At 40.7% G+C, this 26,422-nt stretch overlaps 1 protein-coding gene across 1 annotated transcript in view; it reads left to right on the top strand.

The window, feature by feature from the left end:
* The window catches only part of sgsm1a (small G protein signaling modulator 1a), a 36,855-nt gene extending 10,823 nt beyond the window's left edge, over nt 1-26,032 (top strand). The window contains exons 4-25 of the mRNA XM_069178210.1: nt 4,928-5,090; nt 5,339-5,491; nt 5,927-5,994; nt 7,000-7,145; nt 7,624-7,761; nt 8,775-8,899; nt 11,023-11,090; nt 11,253-11,416; nt 11,869-12,004; nt 13,112-13,241; nt 13,730-13,794; nt 13,954-14,099; nt 14,658-14,786; nt 14,872-15,054; nt 15,524-15,595; nt 15,876-17,057; nt 17,156-17,280; nt 21,671-21,753; nt 21,895-22,004; nt 22,166-22,262; nt 22,807-22,974; nt 25,677-26,032. Of these exons, the coding sequence (XP_069034311.1) occupies nt 4,928-5,090; nt 5,339-5,491; nt 5,927-5,994; nt 7,000-7,145; nt 7,624-7,761; nt 8,775-8,899; nt 11,023-11,090; nt 11,253-11,416; nt 11,869-12,004; nt 13,112-13,241; nt 13,730-13,794; nt 13,954-14,099; nt 14,658-14,786; nt 14,872-15,054; nt 15,524-15,595; nt 15,876-17,057; nt 17,156-17,280; nt 21,671-21,753; nt 21,895-22,004; nt 22,166-22,262; nt 22,807-22,974; nt 25,677-25,765 (3,740 nt within the window). The 3' untranslated portion in view covers nt 25,766-26,032. The remainder of the gene's footprint in view (nt 1-4,927; nt 5,091-5,338; nt 5,492-5,926; nt 5,995-6,999; nt 7,146-7,623; nt 7,762-8,774; nt 8,900-11,022; nt 11,091-11,252; nt 11,417-11,868; nt 12,005-13,111; nt 13,242-13,729; nt 13,795-13,953; nt 14,100-14,657; nt 14,787-14,871; nt 15,055-15,523; nt 15,596-15,875; nt 17,058-17,155; nt 17,281-21,670; nt 21,754-21,894; nt 22,005-22,165; nt 22,263-22,806; nt 22,975-25,676) is intronic.
* The last annotated feature ends 390 nt before the right edge of the window (nt 26,033-26,422 follow it).

Genomic DNA, 26,422 nt, shown 5'->3' with positions numbered 1-26,422 from the left:
CCAAATTCTTTAAATTGGAGACAGGTCTGGACTCTTCTACTAGAGATCCATGCTGTTGTAATGTGCAGAATGTGGTTGGACATTGTTTTGCTGAAATAAACAAGGCCTTCCCTGAAATGCTGCTGGGTGGCAGCATATGTTGCTCTAAAACCTTTATATATCATTCAGCATTTATGGTGTCTTGCCAGATGTGAAAGCTAACGCCATGTGCACTAATGCAACCCTGTACCGTCACTGATGCTAACTTTTTAACTGAGTGCTGATAACAAGCTGGATGGTCCTTCTCCTCTTTAACCTGGACGATGCAGCATCCATGATTTCCAAAAAGAGTCAAATTTAGATTTGTCAGACCACAGCACAGTTTTCCATTTTGCCTCAATTCATCTTAAATGAGCTCGGCCCAGAGAAGGTGGCGGTGTTTTCGGATCATGTTTATATATGGTTTCCTCTTTGCATGGTAAAGTTTCTACCAGCATTTGTGGATGCAGTGATGAACTGTGTTCACAAACATTGATTTTTAGAAGTGTTTCTTAGCCCAGACAATGATTTTCACGACAGAATTGTGTCTGTTTTTAATGAAGTGTCGCCTGAGGGCCCGAAGATCACAGCCATCCAATATTGATTTTCTTCTTTATCCCTTGCGTACAGATATTTCTCCGGATTCTCTGAATCTTTTAATGATTTTATGAACCGTAGATGATGAAATCCACTAATTCTTTGCAATTTTACATAATTCATACATTTTTGCACCATTTTCCCACACAGTCTTTCACAAACTGGTGAACCTCTCACCATCTTCCCTGCTGAGACTATGCCTCTTTGAAATGTCCTTTTTATACCCAATTATGTTACTGATCTGTTGCCAAATAACCTAGTTAGTTGTGAGATGTTCCACCAGGTGTTTTTTTGTTGTAAGATCACTACTTCACAATGTCATGTTTGGATTTCATAGTGTGAATGGAATTTGCAGCAGCGCTTTAAAACCGAACAAACCAGCATAAGTGAATGATGTTTTACATTCATCATCAGCTTACCCCAAATCTCTTTTTGTAGTTTTATTTTTCTCCTGAAGGGTTATGAAAATGATTTGTCACAGAGCACAGGTTTTCATTACAGTGTGAATGAAAGTCTTTTTTTTCTCTCCACATGTCAGTGTTGATGGTATAATGTGTTTCTATTAGAGCGCTCATGTTGGCGTGTCAACAGATTTCTTGGCCTGCAGTGTGGACATTAGCCGCTGGATCATGTAATAGCCTGCTTTAATAGCTCCTGGTCAGTCTGAGGCGTATTTTTCCTCTGTTATTATGATACGTCCCAGTAGACATGTAGCAGCTCAGGATGACCCTCTCATCAGCCAGCTTCCTCCTCTTCCTGACTCCTCCTCTGATCTTTGTAGTGTATCTTGTTACTACACGGACTCCTTCGGCTATGGCTTCTTCTGTTCAAAGATGAGAGGGAGTGGAAGATATCAGAGGAGCTCAGCTTGTTCACCGGGGAACATTTACTTTCACCATCAATAATGAGCTACCCGAGCAGAGTCTGAGATGTAGATGTGTGTTAAAGCCCCACTGTTGACTAGTTAGGAAGCACATTAAATCTAAAAAAACAACAACGTAATTTTAGTGATAGATTAGAAGCTCTGTTTATTTCCTTCGTTTCATTGTAAATCCTTATTTTACCCAGTTACAAATTGCACCTCCTTCTTTTGAGTTTGAGTACTCGCTTCTTACAGTATATTAGTCATGACAGGTCAAAACAATTCAACAATTGTTGACAGCAATTTTTTGCCATTAATGAATCCTGAAGCTACTACAGCCCCATCAAAAGGTCACCTCCAGTTTTGCCTGCTGGCCACAGAAGAACTATTGATGTGACTTTACAAACGGGCATTTGATCACGCCTCTTTCCACGGAAAAGTTGGGATTTATAAACACACACACACACACACACACACACACACACACACACACACACACACACACACAGAGGATGAAGTGAAGCCAGATTTCATCACGAACCTCCTGCAGGTTTAATTTCACTTCATATCAAATTTATAATCATATATCCTTAATATGATAAATATTCAGTGTTAGAACTTATTATTAAACCGTTGAGAACCGAGCGCTGACTCATCAGAGCGGAGGCGAGAGGGTATGATAGTTGGTTCCGGCCAGTTGTTGTGAACCACAGCACAGCTGAAATGACATGGACGATGCCAGGATGCACCAGGAGGCAGATCTTGAAAGTCTGGCTCACCTTTCCCTCCGTAGTAACCCTGAATGTCCTGAATTTCTACTGTATTTATCGCAACCCAATCAACTGATCATCAAATAACATCTCATTTCTTAATAGACCTGGACAGCACAGCATTAGTAGATTTTTAACAAAATCCCCTCATACTGCAAATATTTCACCAACTTAGATTTTGAGTGGTTTTCATATCACTTCAGTCTGACTCACCACCATTAGCTGATTATTTCTGTCGCCATGTTACCATTTTTAAATCCCTATTGCAACAGTAATCAACCAAGATTTCGATCATGCAATAAGGCAGACCTGCTTGGTTCTTTTCCGTTTTGTGCATGGATTTAGCCATTTTAATGCCGGGGCTCACCTTCCCTTGTGCAAATGTTTCCCAATAACAAATTCCCCCCCCCCCCCCCTGACACTACTTGGAAAGGGCACCATTGCCATATCTTGGGCTTTGCATCGCCCCAAAGAAATGTAATTGGTTTAAAGAAATACAATCAAGCCAAAGCATTTTCCCCTTATAGCAGAATGACTTATGGGTGCAGCCAGACCACTCTCCATACAGATACAGTAGGTCTGCCTGCGCGAGACTAGTGAACACATGACTTTGACCAGGGGTACACCTCTCTACCAATTGCACACACCAGTCTGCTGGATTTTTTTTTTTTTTTTTTTTGGTTACATAGAGTGTTTACAGTTGGGGTTTTTTTAGATATAGAATGTGGTAAAATTTAATATTTTGTCAGATTTAGATGAGGATCAAATACAACACAAAGAAACAAAAAACTAAAAGTTGATCAGGACACCCCAAACTGTTTTTTTTTAGTAGATAAGTAACTAATGATAAATTGATAATAAATATCATCAGTTAATATTCTGTAGTTATTGACTAGTCCTTTCAACACTGTTCAGACCTCAGAGTGTGGTGTTGGTCACCTGTCTGTCACTCTCTTAATGCACTCAGTTGCCACAGATACAAGATGATTAGAGGCAATTTACTGCATTAGCTGTTTTCACCAGGAGGCACTGCACAAAGGACTGATCCTACTGACATGATGCTCATTTTCATCATATCACATTTAACTGCTCTTTGTAATTGTTGTTAGAAGGAAATGGCCCTGAGAAATCATCTAATTTTACTAAATAGGATGAGATTTCTGCATGTGAAAAAATTAATAAGTCGTGTCTCACATTGAGTCCTTTATGTTTGTCTTTATTTTGTGCTGCACAATGATAAAGACATTTCCCGTGTGCAGCATGGCCACAGCTGTTGTGGGTCATTTCATGTCAGTGCAGCTGCTGAGACTCTGACACACAGACATTTCTCTGGAGCTTGCTAGATGACAGTCGCTTTTAAAAAGTGTAATGGTTTGGAAGTTTCTTTCTCTGCACTTTGCTCTTGCCATCAGAGACAATTAGAAGAAATCATGAGAGAGTAAGGAGCGTAAACTATATTTGGAGACCTTTGTTCTGACATTTACCTTCTTGCTCTTATAATGATGTGAGAGAAAAACATGCAGGAAGAGAGGAAGAAGAAAAGAAATGTGCAGAAAATGTTGAAGATCCATTTTAATTTTAAAAACATCTTGCAAGTTGATAGCTCTGATGACACTTTTATTGCCTACGTCAAAGTAAAACTTTGCTCACCGTAATTTTAGTGAAAGCAGTGATGGAGAAACTCAGTCGAGATGGAGGAAAGAGAGAGAGAGAGATGTATTCAAAGGAGAGACGACGGTGGATAGAGACAGAGATCATGATGCTGATGAGTCTGCGCTGCCCCTCCCTCTGCTCATCTCTCCCAGAGCTCGATCGCTCCATCAACAGGGGTTGCCATGGTAACCTCCAGCCTTCCCCCTGACCCCATGTGAACAGAGCTGCAGGATTAGTCCTGAAAGAGAACTGAAATGTCAACACAGCTCCATGCACTGCCACGTAGACCTGAGCAGGAAGCGGGGTGTCTGTTCTTCGCCACAGTCAAGTTATTGTGCAAGTGTGTTAACATGTCATCAGCTTGTGTCCATGTTTACTGGATAAACTGGACGGGATTCTGTGAAGGCATAAATTCATTTAAAAAAAAAAGGATAGGAACCAGAGGAAACATGCATTGTTATTGCGAATTTATACATTTATGTTAACAGTGGGAGAAATTACTGTGTTATTGTGTAAAGTGACAGCTCTATAGAGTCTCTCAACTCATCGATTTGGTTTTCAAGCCAACAATTTTGTTGTGTTAAAAGTAAGATAGTTTTCCCAGGAGGAGGAGACCAAAACAGAGTTACTACTGTAAAAAGAGAGTGAATACAGAACTAAAGATTCCTGTTTGAATGCTAATATTGCTCTGTCTTTGCTGAAAGATGTTGTAGGCAACTCTTTGCAACAAGTGTACAACTTGTTTTCTGCCCAATGCAATCAAAAATAGGATATTGCTATTTTTTTTATTTTGCCGTATTTACGCTTTAATTGTACCAGGGTTTTATTGCAAGTGTATTTTTCTCACAAAAAATGCAAAAAAAAATCTGTTTTGTTTTTTGTGCCACAAAAGCACTCTCTGATTGTGGCTCCTATTTTGTCTTTATCCTTTGTCTATGTTTGAGTTTGTTATTATGATGGGTTTTTGAGTCCCTTTTTGTGAAGCTGTTTTGTTGTACTGTAAAGTATGTTTTTTTTTCTCTCACAGCTGCAGTGGAGGCTTGTGTTCTACATGGGCTGAAACGGCGAGCAGCAGGCTTTCTGCGTAGCAACAAGATAGCGGCGCTCTTCATGAAGGTGGGGAAAAGCTTCACCCCCGCTGAGGAACTGTGCAGGAAGGCCCAGGAGCTCGAGCAGATCATCGAGACAAAGTGAGAGACGCATACATCACAGCTCGTTCTCACACGTTACAGCAGACTTCAAAGCTTCCATCAAAGCCTGTTTGATTGTTGCAGCGAAAGCACAGAAAACAAATGGCCGTGTGTCTGAAAGGCTGTTTTTTTTTTCATTATTATTATGTAACGCTTCTAAATAATTCATGTTTATGGTTTTTGAATCATGAATCCATAATGCTATTAGACTGATGCAAATGCAGTTTTATACTTTTTTTCTTCTGCAGACGGAGTCAAAGTTTGCAAAGTCAAGACAGCCTTCGCAAGATGCCCCGATTGCCTAGCCTCACCCCGCAGGGAGTCAGGAACCTGTGGATCAGGACGGCTTTGTTTGAGAAAGTACTGGACAAGATTGTCCTCTACCTGGTGGAAAACAGCAGGTATGTTGTAAGGGAAAATAACATTCTGTTCAACTGTGTCACGAGATTTCTATGGCTACAGCCACACTATTCATTTTTTTTTTTTTCTAAAACACACAACTTTGTTTACTGATATGTTTACGCATAACATCGACACTACTCTGGCAGAGAAAATGTTGAAACAAAGACTTTTGAAACTGAATGACACCCACGTTTGCCTCCTGATTGGGTCTTATCAGTCATGATGCATTCTTTCCTGATTCGTCACACGCCTTTCACATGACCCTTTACCAGAAGAAAACAAACTATATCAGCCTTGACTACCAGTGATTAATTAAACATGGATAGCGAATAACAGCTGTTGCGGTTGTGCAGTTAAAATTCGATTTTTATATTTTCTGCTGCTGCCTACATGCTACTGTCACCTTTCATTCCCCTTTCATGTTTGTCTTACAGTAAATACTACGAGAAAGAAGCTGTTCTAATGGACCTTGTAGATGGACCTATCCTTGCATCTTTGTTAGGTAATAATATGTGACATTGTCTGTAATTTATTGTAATCATTTTACAGCATGCGCCACACTGATGAAAAAATAAGATTATGGTCTGGAACAAGTAGAGAATAACATGGACATTATGGTACCATACTCTTTCTTACAAGGGACTTTTTTACCCCTACCATATGTACAATGAAGAGTAAAATTATGTACTCTGTAAAAATAGTCTTTTTAAACAATGGTATATTCTTTCTTTTGCATTTTTTTCCCCAATGTCTACTCATGGAAACTTGTTCACACTCTTGACCTGATGATGTGGTAGCCATTAAAAGCCCATGCAGCAACAGAGGCATGATCCCTCACTGGTTTCCCATCAGGAGACAAAGACGGTTGTTTTCAATGTAGCTGAGCCACAGGCACAACTTAGCGGGCACCTCATCACTGTGCTAGTTTTTCTACCTTTAGATTAGACTGTCTTTGTATAATCTTATTAAATGTAATACCCTTAATAAGTGGTTCCCAACCAAGAGAGTAGTAAGATGAATATTAGGGGTTGTGAGTTGATTATCAAGAAAGGAAGGCAGGAAAAAGAAAATGTAACACCCATTTTGTTTTTTGTTTTTTTCCTTTTTTGTCTGATTTTTGCTTGAGAAGTCCTGGACAATGTTACATCTTCAAGAATTTAATTAAAAGAAACTTTCTGGGAGAGAAAAATCCCTCTTTGAACTGGCCCCTTTCTCTATACAGGCTACCTGTAATGAGGAGTCACACTTACCTAGAACTTAAGGGGTCACGAGCCAGACAGGTTGGGAACTATGGTCCTAAACTTTGATAGACTTTTTTGTACTTTTATGGTAGATCGGAAGACATATCTTCTGAGACCTATGATTGCCCATCTCTGAAAAATCTACCTTTTAGTACAAAACATACTCTTTCCATCCCTCTGCTTTTAAATACAATGTAATCTAATGCTGATAATTGGTTAACAAAACCACACAGCTGGGGTCTAACTGTGCCCCTTCACTGTGACAGTTGGACCTTGTGCTTTGGAGTACACTAAGATGAAGACAGCCGACCACTTCTGGACAGACCCATCTGCCGACGAGTTGGTGCAACGACATCGCATCCATGGTGGCCATTGCAGGCAGGATTCTCCCACAAAGAGGCCTGCGCTGTGTGTAAGTATCAAATCTAGTAATCAAGTAGTCAACCATTTCTATTATGAACTCCTTTTATTTTTTTCTCATGTGCCTATTGCATTCGTTGAATCTGATGTATTGGCTGACATGCATTGGCAGACAGTCAGTTCCATTCCCTTCTGAGATGCTGGTTGTTTGTCTGGAGGACCTGCTAATACTGCTGCATTAAGTGAAGCACAGAATGTCCCTGGAGAAAGAACAGAGTGTATCTGACACCTTCACACTGGTTCAGTTGTCATGTTGTCAGTGAACCAGGTCAACTCGGCCTATCTTACATATCACATTAATCTTTACAGTTGTGTGGTGCTGTGTATTCGTTTGTGTGTGTTCCCTGCAAAACAACAGACTGCTCTTTGGTATCAGGAACGAGGGAGGCTGCGTTGGTGCACATGAATGAGTGAATGTTAGTCATCAGTTTGATGTCTGATTTGATGTGTTTTGTGTCTGTGCTGTACAGATCCAGAAGCGGCACTCCAGCAGCAGCATGGATGAACGCCCTTCCCCCTCACCATCAGCTCGTGAATATGTGGAGTCACTGCATCAAAACAACAGGGCGACACTACTGTTTGGCAAGAACAATGTGCTTGTACAGCCGGTAATTGTCTGATTCCCCTGCAGCATTTTTAGATGCATAGATAAGATAGTACCCAGAAATAATATCATTGACCTGTGGGGAAAATTGCATTGCAAGTTAAAACCCTGAACAAAATGGTAGGTAATGTAGATTTATTTGTATAGCATATTATATATATATATAAATGTAAAAGCAAAAAAGCAAGAAATTAAAAAAAGTTAAATAAAATAAGAATAATAATAAAAATACAAGGGTTCAAGTTACAGTGTAGTGTAGTAAATGAGTAATTATTTGATTTAATAAAAAGTCGTGGTGGACAGAAAAGCCTTCAGCCATGATTTGAAAGAACTGAGTTGCAGCTGACCTGCAGCTCTCTGGAAGTTTGTTCCAGATATGTTTAATTTTGACTCCAGGGACAGAAAGCAGACCCATATGACCCGAGGGGCCAGGATGGGTCATAACAAAGGCCTAGTAACAGATCAGAAATGTATTTTGACCCTAAACCACTCAGTGCTTCATAAACTAACAGCAGAATTTTGAAATCAATTCTTTGGCAGACAGGAAGTCAGTGTAAAAATCGGAGACCTCGAGTGATAGGATCCACTCTTTTAGTCTTGGTGGGGACTCGAGCAGCAGCGTTCTCTCAAATCAGCAGCAGCTATCTGATTGATTCAATTATTATAGTCTACAAATTATATCGTCATCCTATCTCTCAGAACAGTTTTCACACACATGAACTAATTACTATATTCCCAAAGCTTGCATAGTTTCAGCCTTACATATCCCAGACTTCACTAGCTCTGAATTAGCAACACAAAGATGTATACATCTTTTCCTTTTATCTTCTCGTTTTCCAGATATAAAACACATGATTTCTTTGCTTACATGTGTTACCAATGTAGATACGTGGATAAGATCTCATGACTTGGCGTTTTCCTGACCAGCATCAATACAATCTGTTTAAGGCTTATTCATACAAACATGACCTCACTTCTTGCTTCAAATGAAAACATCCATCCTTGTGGTCGTTTCAGAGGGATGACATGGAGGCTATCCCAGGTTACCTCTCTCTGCACCAGACTGCTGACCTCATGACACTGAAGTGGACACCCAATCAGCTCATGAACGGCTCTGTTGGAGACTTGGACTATGAACGCAGGTGCAAATTTACCCGTCTGTGTATGGATTATGGTTATGGTGACTGTACAAAGCCTGCACTTGATAATATTAGTAATCCTCTCATCAATAATATCATATGTACACTGTGTGCACAATTATTAGGCAAGTTGTATTTTTGAGGATTTATTTTATTATTGAACTTCAGTGCTCTCGGTCAATCCAAAATGTTAATAAACCTCAAACCTGAATATTTAAGAAAGTAATAGTGAGTTTTGGCTTTCTTAGGAGAATATCTATGTGTGCACAATTATTGGGCAACTATTAGTGTGCAGAATTATTATGCAACTAAATGAAAAATGAAAATTTTCCCATCTCACTTGTTTATTTTCATCTGTTAAAGTGAGAATAATAAACAAACAACTCAAAATTTACAAATAAACATTTCTGACATTTCAAAAAAAAAAATCACTGACCAATATAGCCACCATTCTTTTCAATAACAGTAATAAGACTTCCATTCATGGATTCTGTCAGTTTCTTGATCTGTTGACGATCAACTTTTTGTGCAGCAGCAACCACAGGCTCCCAGACACTGTTCAGAGAGGTGGACTGTTTTCCTTCACCATAAATCTCCCGTTTAAGAAGGGCCCACAAGTTCTCAATAGGGTTTAGGTCAGGTGAGGAAGGGGGCCATGTCATTATTCTTTCATCTTTAAGGCCTTTACTGGCTACCCACGCAGTGGAGTACTTCGATGCATGCGATGGAGCGTTGTCCTGCATAAAAATCATGGTCTTCTTGAAAGATGCAGACTTTTTCCTGAACCACTGCTTGAAGAAAGTGTCTTCTAAAAACTGTCAGTAGGTTTGGGAGTGGATTTTGAGTCCATCTTCAACCTGAAAAGGTCCAACTAGCTCATCTTTAATCATACCAGCCCACACCAGTATCCCACCTCCACCTTGCTGGCGTCTGAGTGGAAGTGGAGCTCTGTGCCTGTTACTGATCCGGCCACGGGCCCGTCCATCTGGTTCGTCAAGGGTCACTCTCATCTCATCAGTCCATAAAATCTTTGAAAAATCTGTCTTTAGATATTTCTTGGCCCAGTCTTTACGTTTCAACTTATGTGTCTTGTTCAGTGGTGGTCGAGTTTCAGCCTTCCTTACCTTGGCCATGTCTCTGAGCACTGAACACCTTGTACTTCTGGGCACTCCAGGTAGGTTGCAGTTCTGGAATATGAGTACTGGAGGATAATGGGTTCCTGGTAGCTTCACGTTTGATTCTTCTCAAATCTTTGGCAGTTCCTTTGTGTCTTTTTTTCCCAACACGTTTCTTGTGACCCTGTTGACTATTTGCAACAAAATGTTTGATGGTTCTGTGATCACGCCCCAATATCTTGGTAATTTCAAGAGTGCTGCATCCATCTGAAAGACTTTTTACAATTTTTGTCTTTTCAGAGTCAGTTAAATCTCTTTTTTGGCCCATTTTGCCTGAGGAAAAGAAGCTGCCTAATAATTATGCACACCTTGATATGGGGTGTTGATCTCCTTAAGCCACACCCTCCCTCATTACACAAATTCACATCAACTAATATGCTTAAATCCAATAGGCATTCAAGATTATACAGCTTGGAGTTGGAAAATATGCATACAAATTATGATATGGCCAAAATACTCACTTGCCTAATAATTGTGCACACAATGTATACATATCCATGTAATGCACCTCCACAAAGACGTGCACTTTATTTCTATACTTGTTCTCTGTGCTGTTTGTCTAACATTCGAGTCTTACTAAATAATGCAGTATGTTTGTGTGCGGATCAGTATGCTGAATAAATGCTGCTGATCTGATGAGGCTCTTTGTTTCAGCACTCCAGCAGCCAGCAGATGGTTTATTGACTGAGACACCATCAAATTTCTCTCAAACTAGCAAACCATATTATGCTCCTGTGCCGGTGTGTGACTTCTCTCACCAAAATATTGATTATTGTCTGAGGCATCTGTGCACTCTCTACTCTGTAAAATGAATGTCCCTTGAGATTTGGAATCAGATAATATGTAAATATTCCATATGGATTTGTTTTTCATTGTCAGCTTTTGACCTTTCTGGTGTGCTAAGATGAGTCTAGGTTGTAATTTTACTGACTCTCATTTGATGTTTTGCAGTGTATACTGGGACTATGCCATGACAATCCCTCTAGAGGACATAGTTTATTTGCATTGTCATCAACAAGGTGCGTGCAGACAAACATTCACTCTATACCATAATTTTACCTCGGTGTTTGCAGGCTATTGTTACATTTTCTTTTTATTATCTACAATTAAACACAAACTTTCAACACAATGTCATCATGAATACCTTAGTAAAGAAATCCTCTCATGTGCACCTCCTGTAGTGGACAGTGGTGGGACGGTGGTGCTGGTCAGTCAGGATGGGATCCAAAGACCTCCACTTCGCTTCCCCAGAGGAGGCCATTTGCTCCAATTCCTCTCCTGCCTGGAGAATGGCCTGCTTCCTCATGGACAGCTGGACCCTCCACTCTGGTCCCAGAGGGGAAAGGTCAGCACAGGAGCTCTTTCTTGGGTTAGCTCTTTGGCTTCAGACTCAGAACACAATGCATAACTTATGTGGCATTCTTCCAGAAAACAGCACTAAATCAGCCCCATCTGATCAATAAATTGATCAAAAAAGACATTTGGATTTGGACATAGATGCACTGGCTCATTACAATAGATTGTGGAGTAATACTGATGAATGGGCAGCTTAGTGTTCCTTTGGCACCAGCACACCAGAAGTGTCTACTTAAATAAATGGATGCTTTTGTTAGACCATGAGCAGCTTTGTATCTGCAGCTAAACTGAATTATGAAAACCACCCACACATGTTCAGCCACTATTAACAAGCTTACTTACACAGACACGCATAATCTTTACTGCACAAGGATGGCTTAGCTGCGCTTTAGCTATTTTGTTGCTGGCATTTATTTAAAAACAGTTATTTTCTCTTTGCAGGGAAAGGTGTTTCCCAAGCTTCGGAACAGGGCTCCTCAGGGATCTGGATCCTCTGACTCGGCCTTAGATAAGGAGGAGGACGAGGCAACAGACTATGTCTTCCGTATCCTCTTTCCAAACAGCCAGTCAGAGTTTGGTGAGTTTCCATCCAGAGCAGCATATTAGCATGAGCATGAGTGGCCTCTCCACATCGTTGCGTCTTGATGGAAATGTTGCTCGTTGTTTGTTACAGTGACTGTAACCCATCCTCCCCATCTGTCTCCGCTCCCCTCCCCCCAACTGAGCGGACAGTCCCCCTCCAAAACAGGGACCCCGGTTGTACCCAAGATGTCTTGCAGCTGTCCTGAAGAATCTCCCTCATTCACAGGAAGAAGCTGTAACCCTCTCACACCTTGGCTCATCTGTCCATCTGTCAGCTTTCCTTGCTTTAATTCCTTGCATCTTATATCCTCCCGGCCAGCCTTGTGCCTCTGGCACAGTTTATTGATGTGTCCCGTTATTAAAGCCACATCCTGTCACACCTTTTTTACTCCATCACATCATTCTAACCTTTTAACAGCTGATTGCTGGACAACTGATTAATCGAGTGTTGGTCCTGGAATGAGAAAGGGCCTTGCTTGCTTGATCTTTCTCTCTATAATAATGTTATGAAATATGATGTCTTCATGACTTCAAATTTGGCGTGAATGCTTTTGTTTATGGGATTCATCTTTGCTCAAACAGAAATCAAGAGCAAGTAAGCTGTAATAATTCTGCTCAGGCAAAAATTTTGCAGTGTGTTGGAATTTTGGGATATCTAGTGGCGAAGTTAAAGACTGAAACAAACTGAACACCCCTTGCCTCACCCTCTCCTTCCAAGTGTGCAGAAGAATCTACGGTGGCCACGTATAGAGAAATTAAAGTCCCTCTCTATGGCAAATGGCCAGTGTTTGGTTTTGTCCATTTTGGGCTAGAGTAGAAACATGGTGGGCTCCATGGAAGGGGACCTGGTCCCTGTGTAGATGTAAAGGACTCATTCTAAGGAATAAAAACACAATGATTGTCAGCTTCAGGTGATTAAATACAAATTAAATCCTAATTATAAATATTGTATTCCATTTCTTCCAATAAATGTCCCTAAATCCTACACACTGCTTCTTTAAATCATCTAAGTGCAAATGTAAATGTTCTTGCAAGCTTGAGCAATACACCAATTTAAAGTGATAATGATGGTGTGTGTTTTTTGTGTGTGTGCATGCTGCAGTGACTCCTCCAGATTTGATGGATCAGGGAGCTATGGTGTGGCACCCCACTCTCAGGAAGTCGTCGTGTTCCTCCTGCTCTCAGGGGAGCTTCTCTGACGGGGCGACACCCAAAGGGTGCAACCATGAGAGGTGAGAGACAAACACACCACAGAACAGACTGCGCTAGATCGTGACAGGGAAACTGCTGAAGGCTGTGGGGACATGCTCAGTTACTTGCGTCCTCAACAATAAGAAGGACACTGGGGATAGAGAAGAGATACAAGAAACTCGCAATTACCCACAAGATAATTATGTGACATTTCCTTCACTGCAATGACAATGTGTTTGGAGCATTAGGTTAAAGGTAAGGCAGATAAAATGGTTGATGACTATGAAAAAAAGGGCACACTGCTGGGCTCATTTGTTGTGTACCATTTGATAGAAGGTCAGCGTCAAAACTGTAATTAACTTTACATTAGATTCAGTATATTAGACATTCAGGACAAGATTAATAACTTCATAAGCACTAGATGATTGGTTTAATGACAGTGTTTTAAAGGAAGAGAACAGAATTGCTGTTTAATGTCAAATGGTTTCCTCTACAGACGTGAAATAATCAGTGTTGTATGTTCCTACAGGGCTCCTCTGAAGCTGCTTTGTGACAACATGAAGTATCAAATCATCTCCAGGGCATTTTATGGCTGTATGTGATTACTTACTTTTTATACTGAAAAGCCTTAAATATTAATATCTACTCACATTCACTGTGAAATATTTTTGAGTTAGTAGTACATAATATTCTCATTTTAATTATGGCCTGCTTCTGCTGAGGCATTAAATAATTGACTATATTGTCAACCAGGGTTGGCATACTGCCGTCACCTTTCCACCGTGCGTACACACCTCTCCGCTCTCATCAATCACACCATCGTGGCGCCCGATGTGCCCTGCGATGCCTGCAAAGGGCTCACCACAGACGTGTGGAAGGCATTCCTCCAGGACTGCACGGTAAGCATCGCTGGTGTCACTGCAGTGCAACACACACTTCATATGAACTGCTGACAGCCAGCTGTCCACACACACACAGGCGTGCATGTCCACTCCCAGCATCTCTCTTTCACCCCATCAGTCTTCTGTCTAATCAATATTTATCCTCTGCTAATCATGTGGTTCACACCATTAGTCTCACAACAGTGTGCATGAAAAGCGTGACTAATGGCCCTGTCAATCTCAAAGTCCACAGCTACAGTTTATTCAACATTAGTTACATTTATCTGTAACCAAGGAGAGTTTAACTTGCAAAGGGAAAATGTTTAGTGCCAAACATGCCTCTAAGAACTGTTTAGTTCTTTATAAATGATGTGAATTAGGTTTTTGATTATCACTAAGGTAGCACTAAGGTAACTACTTCAGCTTTGGCAGCCTGTAGCCTCTGCTGTTTTGCAGCACTAACGCATGTTTTAAACATAGAGTTTGTGATCATTTTCATTATAAACAAAGAAGTGAAAGTACAAAGATTGACCAAATGTCAAGCTGAGTTGGCTGAAGCAGGTTTTGTGTCTTCAGGCCTACAAGGAGCAGGAGCTGCTGCGCCTGGTCTACTTCGGTGGTGTGGAGCCCTCGCTGCGTAAAGAGGTGTGGCCTTTCCTGCTGGGACATTACCAGTTTGGAATGTCCGAGGCCGAGAGGAAAGAGGTTTGTTGTTTCCCCGTTAATGGCTTTTCATTAGTAGCATTTTCCACCTGAACCGCTGACTCTCGATCCCTCATCTTCACCCCAGGTGGATGAACAGGTCCGAATGTGCTACCAACAGACCATGCGTGAGTGGGTTGGCTGTGAGGAGATTGTCCGCCAGAGAGAGAAGGAGCAGCACGCTGCAGCATTAGCCAAGTGCACCTCAGGTGCAAGCATGGACAGCTCCAGTCATAAGATGACCCATCACGATTCCACTGTGAGCAATGAGGTAAAGCAGGAACACATAATCAAGCAGATTTGCACAAAAGGTGACCACACTGAAACATTAAATCAGTGTAGCCTGACACTCACAGAAAGTCTGTGAAAAGAAATGATGATAACTGGTAGTTTCTCCTGAGACAAGGACATAAAAGTAACAGCATATAAGGTTGGATTTTTCTGTGGACGGATGGTGGTGCAAGGGTTCAAAACATGTGATATGTTTCTTCTTAGGGAGCAGGAATATACATATCAAATGCCATACCAAGCAGCCTCAGTTCTTGGTAAAAGTAGTTAAAGGGTAACTCCACTAATTTTACATTTTTGGAGCTTGAGCCATGCCAGGAGCTATCTTGTCAGGTACCAGGTGCTTTGATTTTGACCCCTCTTTTTCAAAGTGCAATACACAGGTGTACCCTTATTAATGTGATCACAACATATGAATGAAAAATGCCCTTAATGATTTTTTTATTCTGTAGTCCCAGTCCTCCCAGAGCTCAGACAGGCAGAGTCTAGCTCGCCTGCAGAGTGATTCCAGCAGCAGCACACAGGTATCAAAAACTCACCTTATTACAGTCTGCATTGATTGTCGTTAGGTCTTTTAAAATGTTCTTCCAAAACCACTACTGAGTAAGTCTGTTAAAGTTTTAAAATGCAAATGTCCTGATCTTTTATTGCACATTTCAAAATATATATGACTAAAGTAATGCATGTGATCTCAACATTTTTATCAAATACTCCTCATCGCTGTATTCTCTCTCCTGCGAGTTCTTCACATCCTCCCATCCCTTTCCCTGGAGTAGTTTGTTGCCCTTTGGCTTGTTCTTTCAGGTGTTTGAGTCTGTCGAGGAAGTCGATCAGATTGAAACAGAGCCCAAGAGCGAAGAGGCCAAACAGGTGCCAAAGATGCCCAATGGAGCTCTGCAGAACGGGACAAGCTCTCCGGACTCTGGACATCCTTCCTCCCGCAACTTCTCCATCACCTCTGGCCTGTCGGACGGCTCCTTCAGCACAGAGGACAGTGCTGTGCCTGATACAAACCCGAGATCTGCAGCTGTCCCTCAGGCCTCACAGAGCTCTGTCAAAGCTGCAGGGGTGGAGAGTGAAGGTCTGACAGAGGATGTGGACAGCCAGGTGAAAGGTGAAGGGAAGGGCAAAGGTGAGGAAGAGGAGAAAGCACCCAAAGTGAACAAGGATGTGGAAAATACTGCGACTGAGGTAACAGATGATAACATAGACAAAAAGGAGACAAGTTTGCAGCCTGAAATGCAAGAAAATATTGAGGAGTCAGTAGCTTGTAAAACAGAGGGAGCCAAGTCTGAAGATGAAAGCCTGGATACAAACATTAAAGGAATTAAATCTTCAGAGTCATTAGAAACAGGAAAAAAATTGTCTGATGAGGAAACTATGACAGTAACAGCAGTTGCCACACGATCTAAAGGAGAAGTCAGTGACCAAAGTCTTAAAAAGGAAGCAGCAGTGAGTATTGAGGAAGCATCAAAGCTCAATGAAACAAATGTTGAAAAGATTAAAGAAACGGATGAATCAGACAAAAATAAAAAGGTTTTACTGGCAGAAGGGAAAGAAAAATCATTCAAAGGTCCCGTGGCTCCCTATGTGGGACAGAATCTCGATCTCTCAGCAGAGAGTGGGGTCTCGAGAACAAGAGAAACCTACTCTGCCTCTCAGAAAGTTGAGGCTCAGGTCATGACCGAGTCTGATGAGTCTCCCTCAGCCATAGAGATGGAGGAGATCCCCGTAGCCAAAGTTTCCATGGTGCCTTGGAGCAGGAAGGGAAATTGTGAAACCTCGTCTTCCTCTGAGGACTCGGCTCCTCACGTGGAGATCAGGCATGAAGGGGAGCAGGGAAAGCTCAGTCCTGAGGGCACCGAGTCCATCCTGTCGGAGGAGCCGGAGATGGAAAGCCTTTACCCTCCCTTTGACTCTCTGGCCACACCTGAATACACGAAGAACGAAGTGACTTCTCAAGAATCATCCGGGACTACTTTCTCTGTATGCACACTTTTTTTTTAAAAGTTCAAATTCATTTATGCTCTGGTAAATCATTTATGAGTTTAATTTATGCGTCATCATCATTTTGTTTGTTGCAGCAAGAGCTATTGGACTTGTATACATTAAATCTGCACCGCATTGAAAAAGACGTCCAGCGCTGTGACAGGAACTACTCGTACTTCACTCCTGCCAACCTGGAGAAACTGCGCAACATTATGTGCAGGTAAAACACTGACATCAGAAGGGACACAATGAAGGCGAATAAAAGGAAGATTGCAAATACCTTTCCCACCTTTTTATTCATAGAAAATTTTAATATGTTGATGATTGTTCCCACGCTCATCTTAGTTCATTACCTTTTACCGCTTATATCGCACCTTGCTCGTGGCGTTAACAAAATTACTGATAGTGATACAGGCTCGTCAAAATGGATTGAACTGAGTACGTAATCAGCGAAGTTGCTGACGTACTCTAAGACTTTGATCACTGTGTGCGCTAAAAGCTTAACAAAAAGGCAGATACAAAAATGACTAAGTCAAAACTTAGCAAAACTCAATAATAACTGCAAACTCTAAGAGGAACGAAAATTAACTTGAAGGAGTCTTGAAATGAAGGATGAGAGTTAAAGTGAATCTAAATTGACCAAAAGAAAAGCAAATCGAATTTCAAACAAACTAAATTGAATCTACAAGAAAACTAAAATGACTCTGAATCTGCATGATCAGCTCGAGTCTCCCTCTCTTAAACTGAAGAGGATGGTCAAGGATCAGTGTGTCAAATTTCAGGAGGGGGTGTCTTGAGGGCCCACGTTTAGCATGATTTGATTCAAACTATGTATAAAAGAAGTCCCTTATTTCACTTCACCAACGTAAAATGAGATATATTATTACAACACAGATCATATTTTAAACGATAATGTCATTCTACCGAATTACTCGGATAGAGAGGTGAAGGAGGGTGAAGAAGAGAGAGAGAGGGGTGAGAGACATAGAGGAGTAGAGAGAGAGTGTCCGCATATTCACGTAAAGTCATAGTTTGCGATGCAGAACACTTTCTATCAATGTCACACTGTTAGCAGAATCATCAGAGTGCATTATAGCAGGGTATATAGTTAGGAATCACAAAGTCCATATTTTGTTCTTATAATTCATGAGTTTTTGGTGACCTATGACCACATGAGGGAGACATGGATCTTCGAGATGGTCAATACTGGAGGTCATCTGGCGTCTGGAGAGTATCAACTTTGGAGTTGGTGTATTGGAGTGGTTGTGACCTAAAAGGGATTAAAAAGGATATCCTGTGGTTTTCGGCTGGCAGGATGTTGTCTCCAAAGTGACTTGTTTTATACACCTAAAAGGGTGTGGATATTGTCACTTGTGGCAGAAGTTTGGGTTTTTATGAGGTAAAAGGGGCTAATAAAGAAAGGCCTGAGCAGTTTAACAAAAGTTCACGTTATCTCACGACATGGGGGTTGAGAATTGGGAGAGGTACATCCAGGGTCAAATGAGATAACTGGGGAGGACATGTGCTTCTGGCATTTGGAGAAAGATACTTCAAAGCTCGTTCGCGACACCTTGTATCCAGCCGATATATCTTATTATTTTTTGCCACAGAGCTCCATTGTTGTCCACAAACTATTAAAAACACATCTGGGAGCCACACTGATGAACTGGCTGACATGTTGCCTTATTACAAAAAACATAGACAAAGTACACTGCCATTCAAAAGTTTGGGGTCATTTAGAAATTTTGTTGTTTTCCCTGAAAACATACATGAAATGAGTTTAAATAGGAAGAAATGTCATTGACAAAGTTAGAAATACTGATTTTTAATTGAAATAATACTTGTGTCTTTCAAACTTTGCTTTCATCAAAGGATCCTCCATTTGCAGCAATTACAGCCTTGCAGACCTGTGGCATTCTAGCTGTCAATTTGTTAAGGTAATCTGAAGAGATTTCTCCCCATGCTTCCTGAAGCACCTCCCACAAGTCGGATTGGCTTGATGGGCACTTCTTGCGTACCATATAGTCAAGCTGCGCCCACAACAACTCAATAGGGCTGAGATCCGGTGACTGTGCACTGTGATAGACAGAATACTAGCTGACTGCTTCTTTCCTAAATAGTTCTTACATAGTTTGGAGCTGTGCTTTGGGTCATTGTCCTGTTGTATGAGGAATTTGGCTCCAATCAAGTGCTGTCCACAGGTTATGGCATGGCGTTGCAAAATGGAGTGATAGCCTTCCGTCTTCAAGATCCCTTTTGCACTGTACAAATCTCCCACTTTACCACAGCCAAAGCATCCCCAGACCATCACATTGCCTACACCATGCTTGACAGATGGCGTCAAGCACTCCTCCAGCATCTTTTCATTTGGTCTGCGCCTCACGAATGTTCTTCTTTGTGATCCGAACACCTCAAATTTATATTCGTCGGTCCATCACACTTTTTTCCAGTCTTCCTCCGTCCAGTGTCTGTGTTCTTTTGCTCATCTTAATCTCTTCTTTTTATTGGCCAGTCTGAGATACGGCTTTTTCTTTGCAACTCTGCCTAGAAGGCCAGCATCCCGGAGTCGCCTTTTCACTGTTGACGTTGGGACTGGTGTTTTGCGGGTACTATTTAATGACGCTGCCAGTTGAGGACCTGTGAGGCGTCTGTTTCTCAAACTAGATACTCTGTATGTATTTGTCATCCTGCTTAGTTGTGCCTCCCACTCCTCTTTCTATTCGGGTTAGAGCCCGTTTGCGCTGCTCTGTGAAGGGAGTAGTACACAGCGTTGGCAGTTTCTTGGCAGTTTCTCGCATGGAATAGCCTTCATTTCAGAGAACAAGAATAGACTGATGAGTTTCAGAAGAAAGTTCTTTGTTTCTGGCCATTTTGAGCCTGTAATGGAACCCACAACTTCTGATGCTCCAAATACTCAACTAGTCCAAAGAAGGTCAGATTTATTGCTTCTTTAATCAGCACAACAGTTTTCAGCTGTGCTAGCATAATTGCACAAGGGTTTTCTGATGATCGGTTAGCCTGTTGAAATGATCAACTTGCATTAGCAAACACAACTTGCCATTGGAAGACGGGGTAATGGTTGTTGAGAATGGGCCTCTGTACACCTATGTAGATATTTCATAAAAAATCAGCTGTACAGTACAGTAGTCATTTACAACATTAACAATGTCTACACAATATCTCTGATCAATTTGATGTTATTTTAATGGACAAAACATATGCTTTTCTTTCAAAAACAAGGGAATTTCTAAGTGACCCCAAACTTTTGAACGGCAGTGTATATTATTTAAATTTGGATTAAATTCAATGTATTCTGTCTGCTGGAAACACAAACTAGAGCATCTGATGTGTCTGCAGCAGAAAATAGTCCCAATCAATGTAATTTTATCGTGATCTTCAAGTTAATGTTCCTCAAAAAGTCCGCTGGCCATCCTAGTCTGCTTCGTATAAGAAATGAATGAAGATTATGGTATATGTATACATATATATGACAACGGACAAATGAAAGTATTGTATTTTTCACTCGTTCAGATAATATCTTATGTAATGTGCCTGGAAGTAATGTATTGACTTCCTTTAATTTTGTTGTCCTTCTGTTTAAAGTAGGCCTTGTCATGTGAGTAGGTGTATGACACTTAAACCTTCAGTTTGGAACTTTTGTCTCCCCCTTCTGCCAAGGAGCGTAATTACAATAACACTGTTGACCTGCTTGCGTCATAGACTCTGTCTCTACTGTTACAGCTGTAAAACTGTGCATGAATTGTTTTGAGCATCACAACTTCTGCAAAATGACTCATTTCACTATCAGAATTTGAAACATTCATTCTGATAACATTTAGATAGTCAATAGGCGCATTGGAAATATTTTATTCCCATTCAAGTTAGCGCACGGCTGAACTGGAAATTTGTCGGCTCCACTGGCGAAAGTCTCTTGTGCTCATACTCTGCCCGTAGAGCCTCGTACGGATTCATCCTGCCAGTGTGGGAACGTCTCACCAGACACCAACTTTAAAAGCTCTGTATACTGTGAAATACAAAGATGTGATAGGCTTAATCAGCATTGTGTGAACTCATTGAGTGAGGGCTTGAATGTAATAGATGCTCATTTATATGTAAAACATTGAATGATACATTCATCACCTGCTTTTAAAGCTGTTAGTTGTCAGGAGGAACAACATTGGTTTGGGCTGAGTGTCACAGGCAGGTAGACCAACACACACATTTAACATACTCATATATCAATATAAAGTGCCTGCGCTATCCCTAAAAGGAAATAATATTTTCCTGGAAATGATAATGAACAAAGCTGTCTTCATTTTACGCTTCAGTGGACCTTCAAATTGGTACAACTGAAAGGCCCGCACTCTACACCGATAGGTGTTAAATTTACAACTTTGAGAAGCCTAAACGTGTCATCATAAATAGTAATAACCGATTTTGGACTGCACGCGTGGTTGCCTTGATAACTGGTGAACATTATTTTGAAAAACGAGGCTTCAGTGTTGCAGAAAAATGTGGAAGCACTGCTAAATCTTCACTACAGCGTATGACTCACAGAGACAAACAGCCAAGTAGAGTTAAGTTCACTTCTCCTGCTTGTATATTTACAGTTATATCTGGAGGCACCTTGACATCGGTTACGTACAGGGAATGTGTGACCTGCTGGCTCCACTTCTCGTCATTCTGGATGATGGTGAGTCAACACAATGATTCACTATTTATTTTCCCTCTTCTCTGACATTTGGTCTACTTTTACAGTTATTGATGGAACAGCAGAGGAGCGTTTGCCCACCAACTTATTCACTCTGGCGTCCTCTCTCTGTCCTCCTTACAGAAGCCATGGCTTTCAGTTGCTTCACTGAACTCATGAAGAAAATGAATCAAAACTTTCCCCATGGAGGAGCTATGGATACTCACTTTGCAAACATGCGCTCCCTAATCCAGGTGACACAGCACCACTCAAGTCTTTTCACATGTTGTAGCGGTCAACTACCACTACATTTATTCATTACATACAAACCCCCTTTGTTTTCACATTCTTCTCCCACAGTTGGTCTCATTATTTATTTTCTCTCTGAATCTCCTATGATCCTCCCTCGGTACAGATCCTGGATTCTGAGATGTTTGAGCTAATGCACCAGAACGGAGACTACACCCACTTCTACTTCTGCTACCGCTGGTTTCTGCTAGACTTCAAGCGAGGTAAATTGACGGCACAGTGTAAAAGGCTTTATGTCAATTGAAGGAAGGGAAGATTCACCCCTCTTTGAGCTGTTTGTGGACAGAATACAACACCACTTGGCAGCTTGTGTTGTCCTTGGGTCAAAATGACCTGCAGCTGTATTCAACCAAGTTTTGTTTTATTTCTATATTTCTATATTTTTTGGAATCATTGGTCATCATTCTTTAAAGAAACCTTCACAGCCTCCTTGTCACCAATGATCCCAAAAAATATGAAAATAAAATAGAACTTGGTTGAACACAGCTGCGGGTCATTTTGACCCAAGGACAACACAAGGGTTAACAACACATGCAATTGTCAGCTGCCACTCCATAAATTGGCTTTACAATTCACTATGCATTACACCAGAGGTTTAGCCATGGGCTATCATCATATAACCCCACTTTATATTAACTATCTCGACATATTTGCTTGGCTTTGCTTCCTCTCTTATCTCTCTCCACTATTTCACTCCACACACTCACCTCCCAACCGAACACTCCCTTGTGTGCTTTCATCTTCCAGAACTGGTGTATGACGACGTGTTTGCAGTGTGGGAAACCATCTGGGCAGCCAAGTACGTCTCCTCTAGTCACTTTGTCCTCTTCATCGCCCTGTCGCTGGTGGAGATGTACAGGGACATCATTCTGGAGAACAACATGGACTTCACCGACATCATTAAGTTCTTCAATGGTAAAAATGTACCACATTATGTGGTAGTAGTGCAAACATGTGGCTGAAAGATGTGAATGTAAAAAAGATGTTACATTATAAAGATTATAAGATCTAGCATTTTAAGAGCTTGACTCGTACTAAGGAATAAAAGTCATGATGCTGAATCCTCTGTTACACCAGTGTAGTCACTGTTTGAAACATCTTTCTCCTACAGCCTTATTGGACAACAATCAGGCTGACAGACTGTTTCATTTCACCATGTCATTAATTCTGATATGGTGGTCACGTTCTCTCTTTTCTAATTGGGGGAGTTATTTCACCCAAACGAATGCAGATTATACCGATTCATCCTGTCAGTGTCATTCAGTCAACCAAAAAACTGATTTATCGATATCATGTGGATCATATTAACATGCAGATTCAATAATTATCAATCTGAGTCAATTTACAACACATAAAGCAGAGTCAGTCTAATCCACTCTTGTGGCCATTTTAATGGCGATAATTCTGTCAACAAATGCTTAGGCTGTGGGACAACAAGATTATGTCCCAGTTAAGGTTTGACAAATCTCTGTTTGGCTCAGTTATTTTACTAAAAAGGGAAATAGCCGTCAGTGAACACAACACGGTCTGAGATGTGTAAAAGTGTTCAGATGTTTTACACAAAGGCTACAATACTAGATGGCCGTTGTGCTTCTTTGATTCACTGGAACCCGAAGCAGCGTCAAGCAAACACTAATAATATTAAAATGACAGCCTGAATGTCAAATCACAGCCTGTTCAATAAGCACCTCTGTGCAGAGAAGACCAATGTAAACCTTTTCTTTGATAAAGAAAATCATTGTTTCCAACCAGCATTATCAATCTGTCCTTCTCAGTCCCGGTGTGATTGGATCACAAGGGGCCAGCTAAAGTACAGGTGTGAACGCACCCAGGATGCAATTGAACAGTTATGGAACAACAATGGAACAATTAAATAACGTGACCCAAAACTACCCAAATTTCACAACCTGAATTGGCCTATAAATTCCCCTACAAACTTACTAAACTGTGTTTGGACATTTACAAACATGAAATACGTCATAAATGTCTAAAACACAGAGCATTAAAATGAGGCACAGCGAACCTGTCAAACACCTGTTTCTGTTTGTGTTCCTGTGCTTATTTATTTGCATATTTCCATGTTATACGTGCTTATTTGTATATAGAGCGGGGAAGTGCGATGCGATCACAAGTATTCACTCGAGACAGCTTAAAGCTAACCACCTGTAGTCCTATCAGGCCAGGACAGACGAGGACAGATTCATATTGCCAGAAGGAAACAGGGCCAGAGTGTTTTTGTTTGAATAGCACTCTGTATTTATTTGCCTCTTCCACCCTGGAGGTCCCTGTACAGAGACCGGACCGTTTATGTGCTATGAAATTCATTCAAACCGGATCCTGATTTGGATCATTTTGGATCAAACTGAAACAGCTTTTGAAGAGGGATCAGTCATTTAGTCATGAATAATCTGGTACTCTGGTTTTATGGTGCATTTCTGTATTCATTTGTCTTATATTGTTCTGTCTGTATTTTCTAGTTGAGTTTTATGTTTTGAATGTGCACACTTATTGTTGAGTTGGTGATTTGTGCTGTTTCTTGTGTATGTGATGTGAGTTGTTAACTTTTATGTATTTTAAAGGCCCATTTAGTGACAGGGATTGCAAATTAGCTTGGGCTATAAATGCTGTGGTGTGTGGCGTTTGTTAATGCTACGTACTTGTTCCTACGCATATAGACATTAAAATGAAATAAAAATAAAAACACAAAAAATGCAATTGTTCTACATTGCAGAAGGTGGCACATGCAGTTTCATTCTATAGTGATACTGTGACGAAAAAGGATCTAACATGTGGTTCATTTCTGTTGCTGTTCGGTAGAGTCACAGTTGAGAGTTTTTAGAACGGGTTTAATAACATCAGTGTCTCTGACTCGTTGTAAGGCTGTTATATACTCTATAATTTGCAGTTTGGGTTAGATGGAAGTAAAAATGTCAGTTTTAACTAGAGTTTTTCCAAACTCACTCTGGCCTGGCGATGAGAAGAAGGAGTCTCATCGTAATTCAAAACTACTCCCAAGTCTCTCTTATCTATTGAGCTCAAGGTTGTTCACTGTGGCCTCCCAGTTTTTCCAGCTCTTACTGACTGAGTATGAGGATGCTTTTTCACGTGTAAATTTAAAAAGAATTTAAAAAGCTTTGGAGTTTAAGTGTTACAGCATGTATGACTCGGCACCTGTGTCTAATATTCAGTTAAACAACATTAGATTGTATTATCAGCAGTTGGGTACGGTTATTTAACAATGACTCACTGATGTTATTTTTTTCACAGTGCGACCTTAAAAACTTCAAAGATTTATCATATTCACACAACCTTTTAATTAGTACATGGTTTTCTCTGTCAAGAAGCTCACCTTCAACACGAAACTAAATTTGAGAAGTTGAAGGAAAACTTGAACAGACTTCAGAGTAAGTGTGAGTGTTTAAGTTTGAACTTTTTCCACATAGACACATTTTTGTACAAAGTTACAAAGGTCCATCAGCTCAGTCAGACTATTCCAGAACTGGTTCAGATGTTCTCCAGACATTTAAGGAATATTCAGCTTTTTGTGAAGTTATTTTTTTGAAATTGTTGCACTGTTAAAAATACTAAACATGATTGTATTTTCCTTTTTCTTTCAGAAATGGCTGAGCACCACAACATAAAGCAGATTTTGACCCTGGCCAGAGATCTGGTGTGCAAAGTGCAGATGCTCATAGAGAACAAGTGATTGTGCTGTTTGTCTTCTTTTCCTTCCAAGTGTGAGCAGCTGTAGCAGCGCAGGAGTAAAATACATATGAGCACACACGCTCTCACATACAGTTTACACACATACACACACACACATACCATCACAGTTTGCTGCTATGAGCCATATTGACTGTATCCACAATGCTATTTGTGTTGTCATCAGGTGTGAGAATATTATTCTTAATATTTGTCAGTATGTTCAACTAAAAACAAACATAACAGAAAAACTGTCTCTTTAATTTCTAAATATCTTTCTCAGAAATCCCCTAAGTATCAATCTTAATCCTTGTGCACTTCATATTTTGAGATAAAGACGGTTTTAGTTGCACATTTCAAACCAAAATGCAGAGCTGAATTTAACCAGACTATATTGGTGATAAGAAATACATAGTGGTAATAGTTTATATTGATTATTTTAACAGTCAAAGTCTACAAGATAAAAAAGAAATATATGAGCAGGTTCTCCTCTGTTTCATATCCCTTATTGAAGGCGAGATTGTAGAGACTTGTAATATTCTTTACAACACCCTAAAAATCTGATTCGTTTTCAACGACTGATTCGGGACACCGGTTTGGAGCCCAAAATGTAACTCCAGTTAACACACAGCGTTCAGAATAATTTAGCTTTTAGCTCCAT

This window comes from Embiotoca jacksoni, unplaced genomic scaffold (assembly GCF_022577435.1).
Source record: "Embiotoca jacksoni isolate LCO1_2020_lvr unplaced genomic scaffold, fEmbJac1.0.p SCAF_8, whole genome shotgun sequence".
Lineage (NCBI taxonomy): Eukaryota > Metazoa > Chordata > Actinopteri > Embiotocidae > Embiotoca > Embiotoca jacksoni.
The sequence above is the reverse complement of the archived record's forward strand: the minus strand, read 5'-3'. Positions and strand labels throughout refer to the sequence as shown.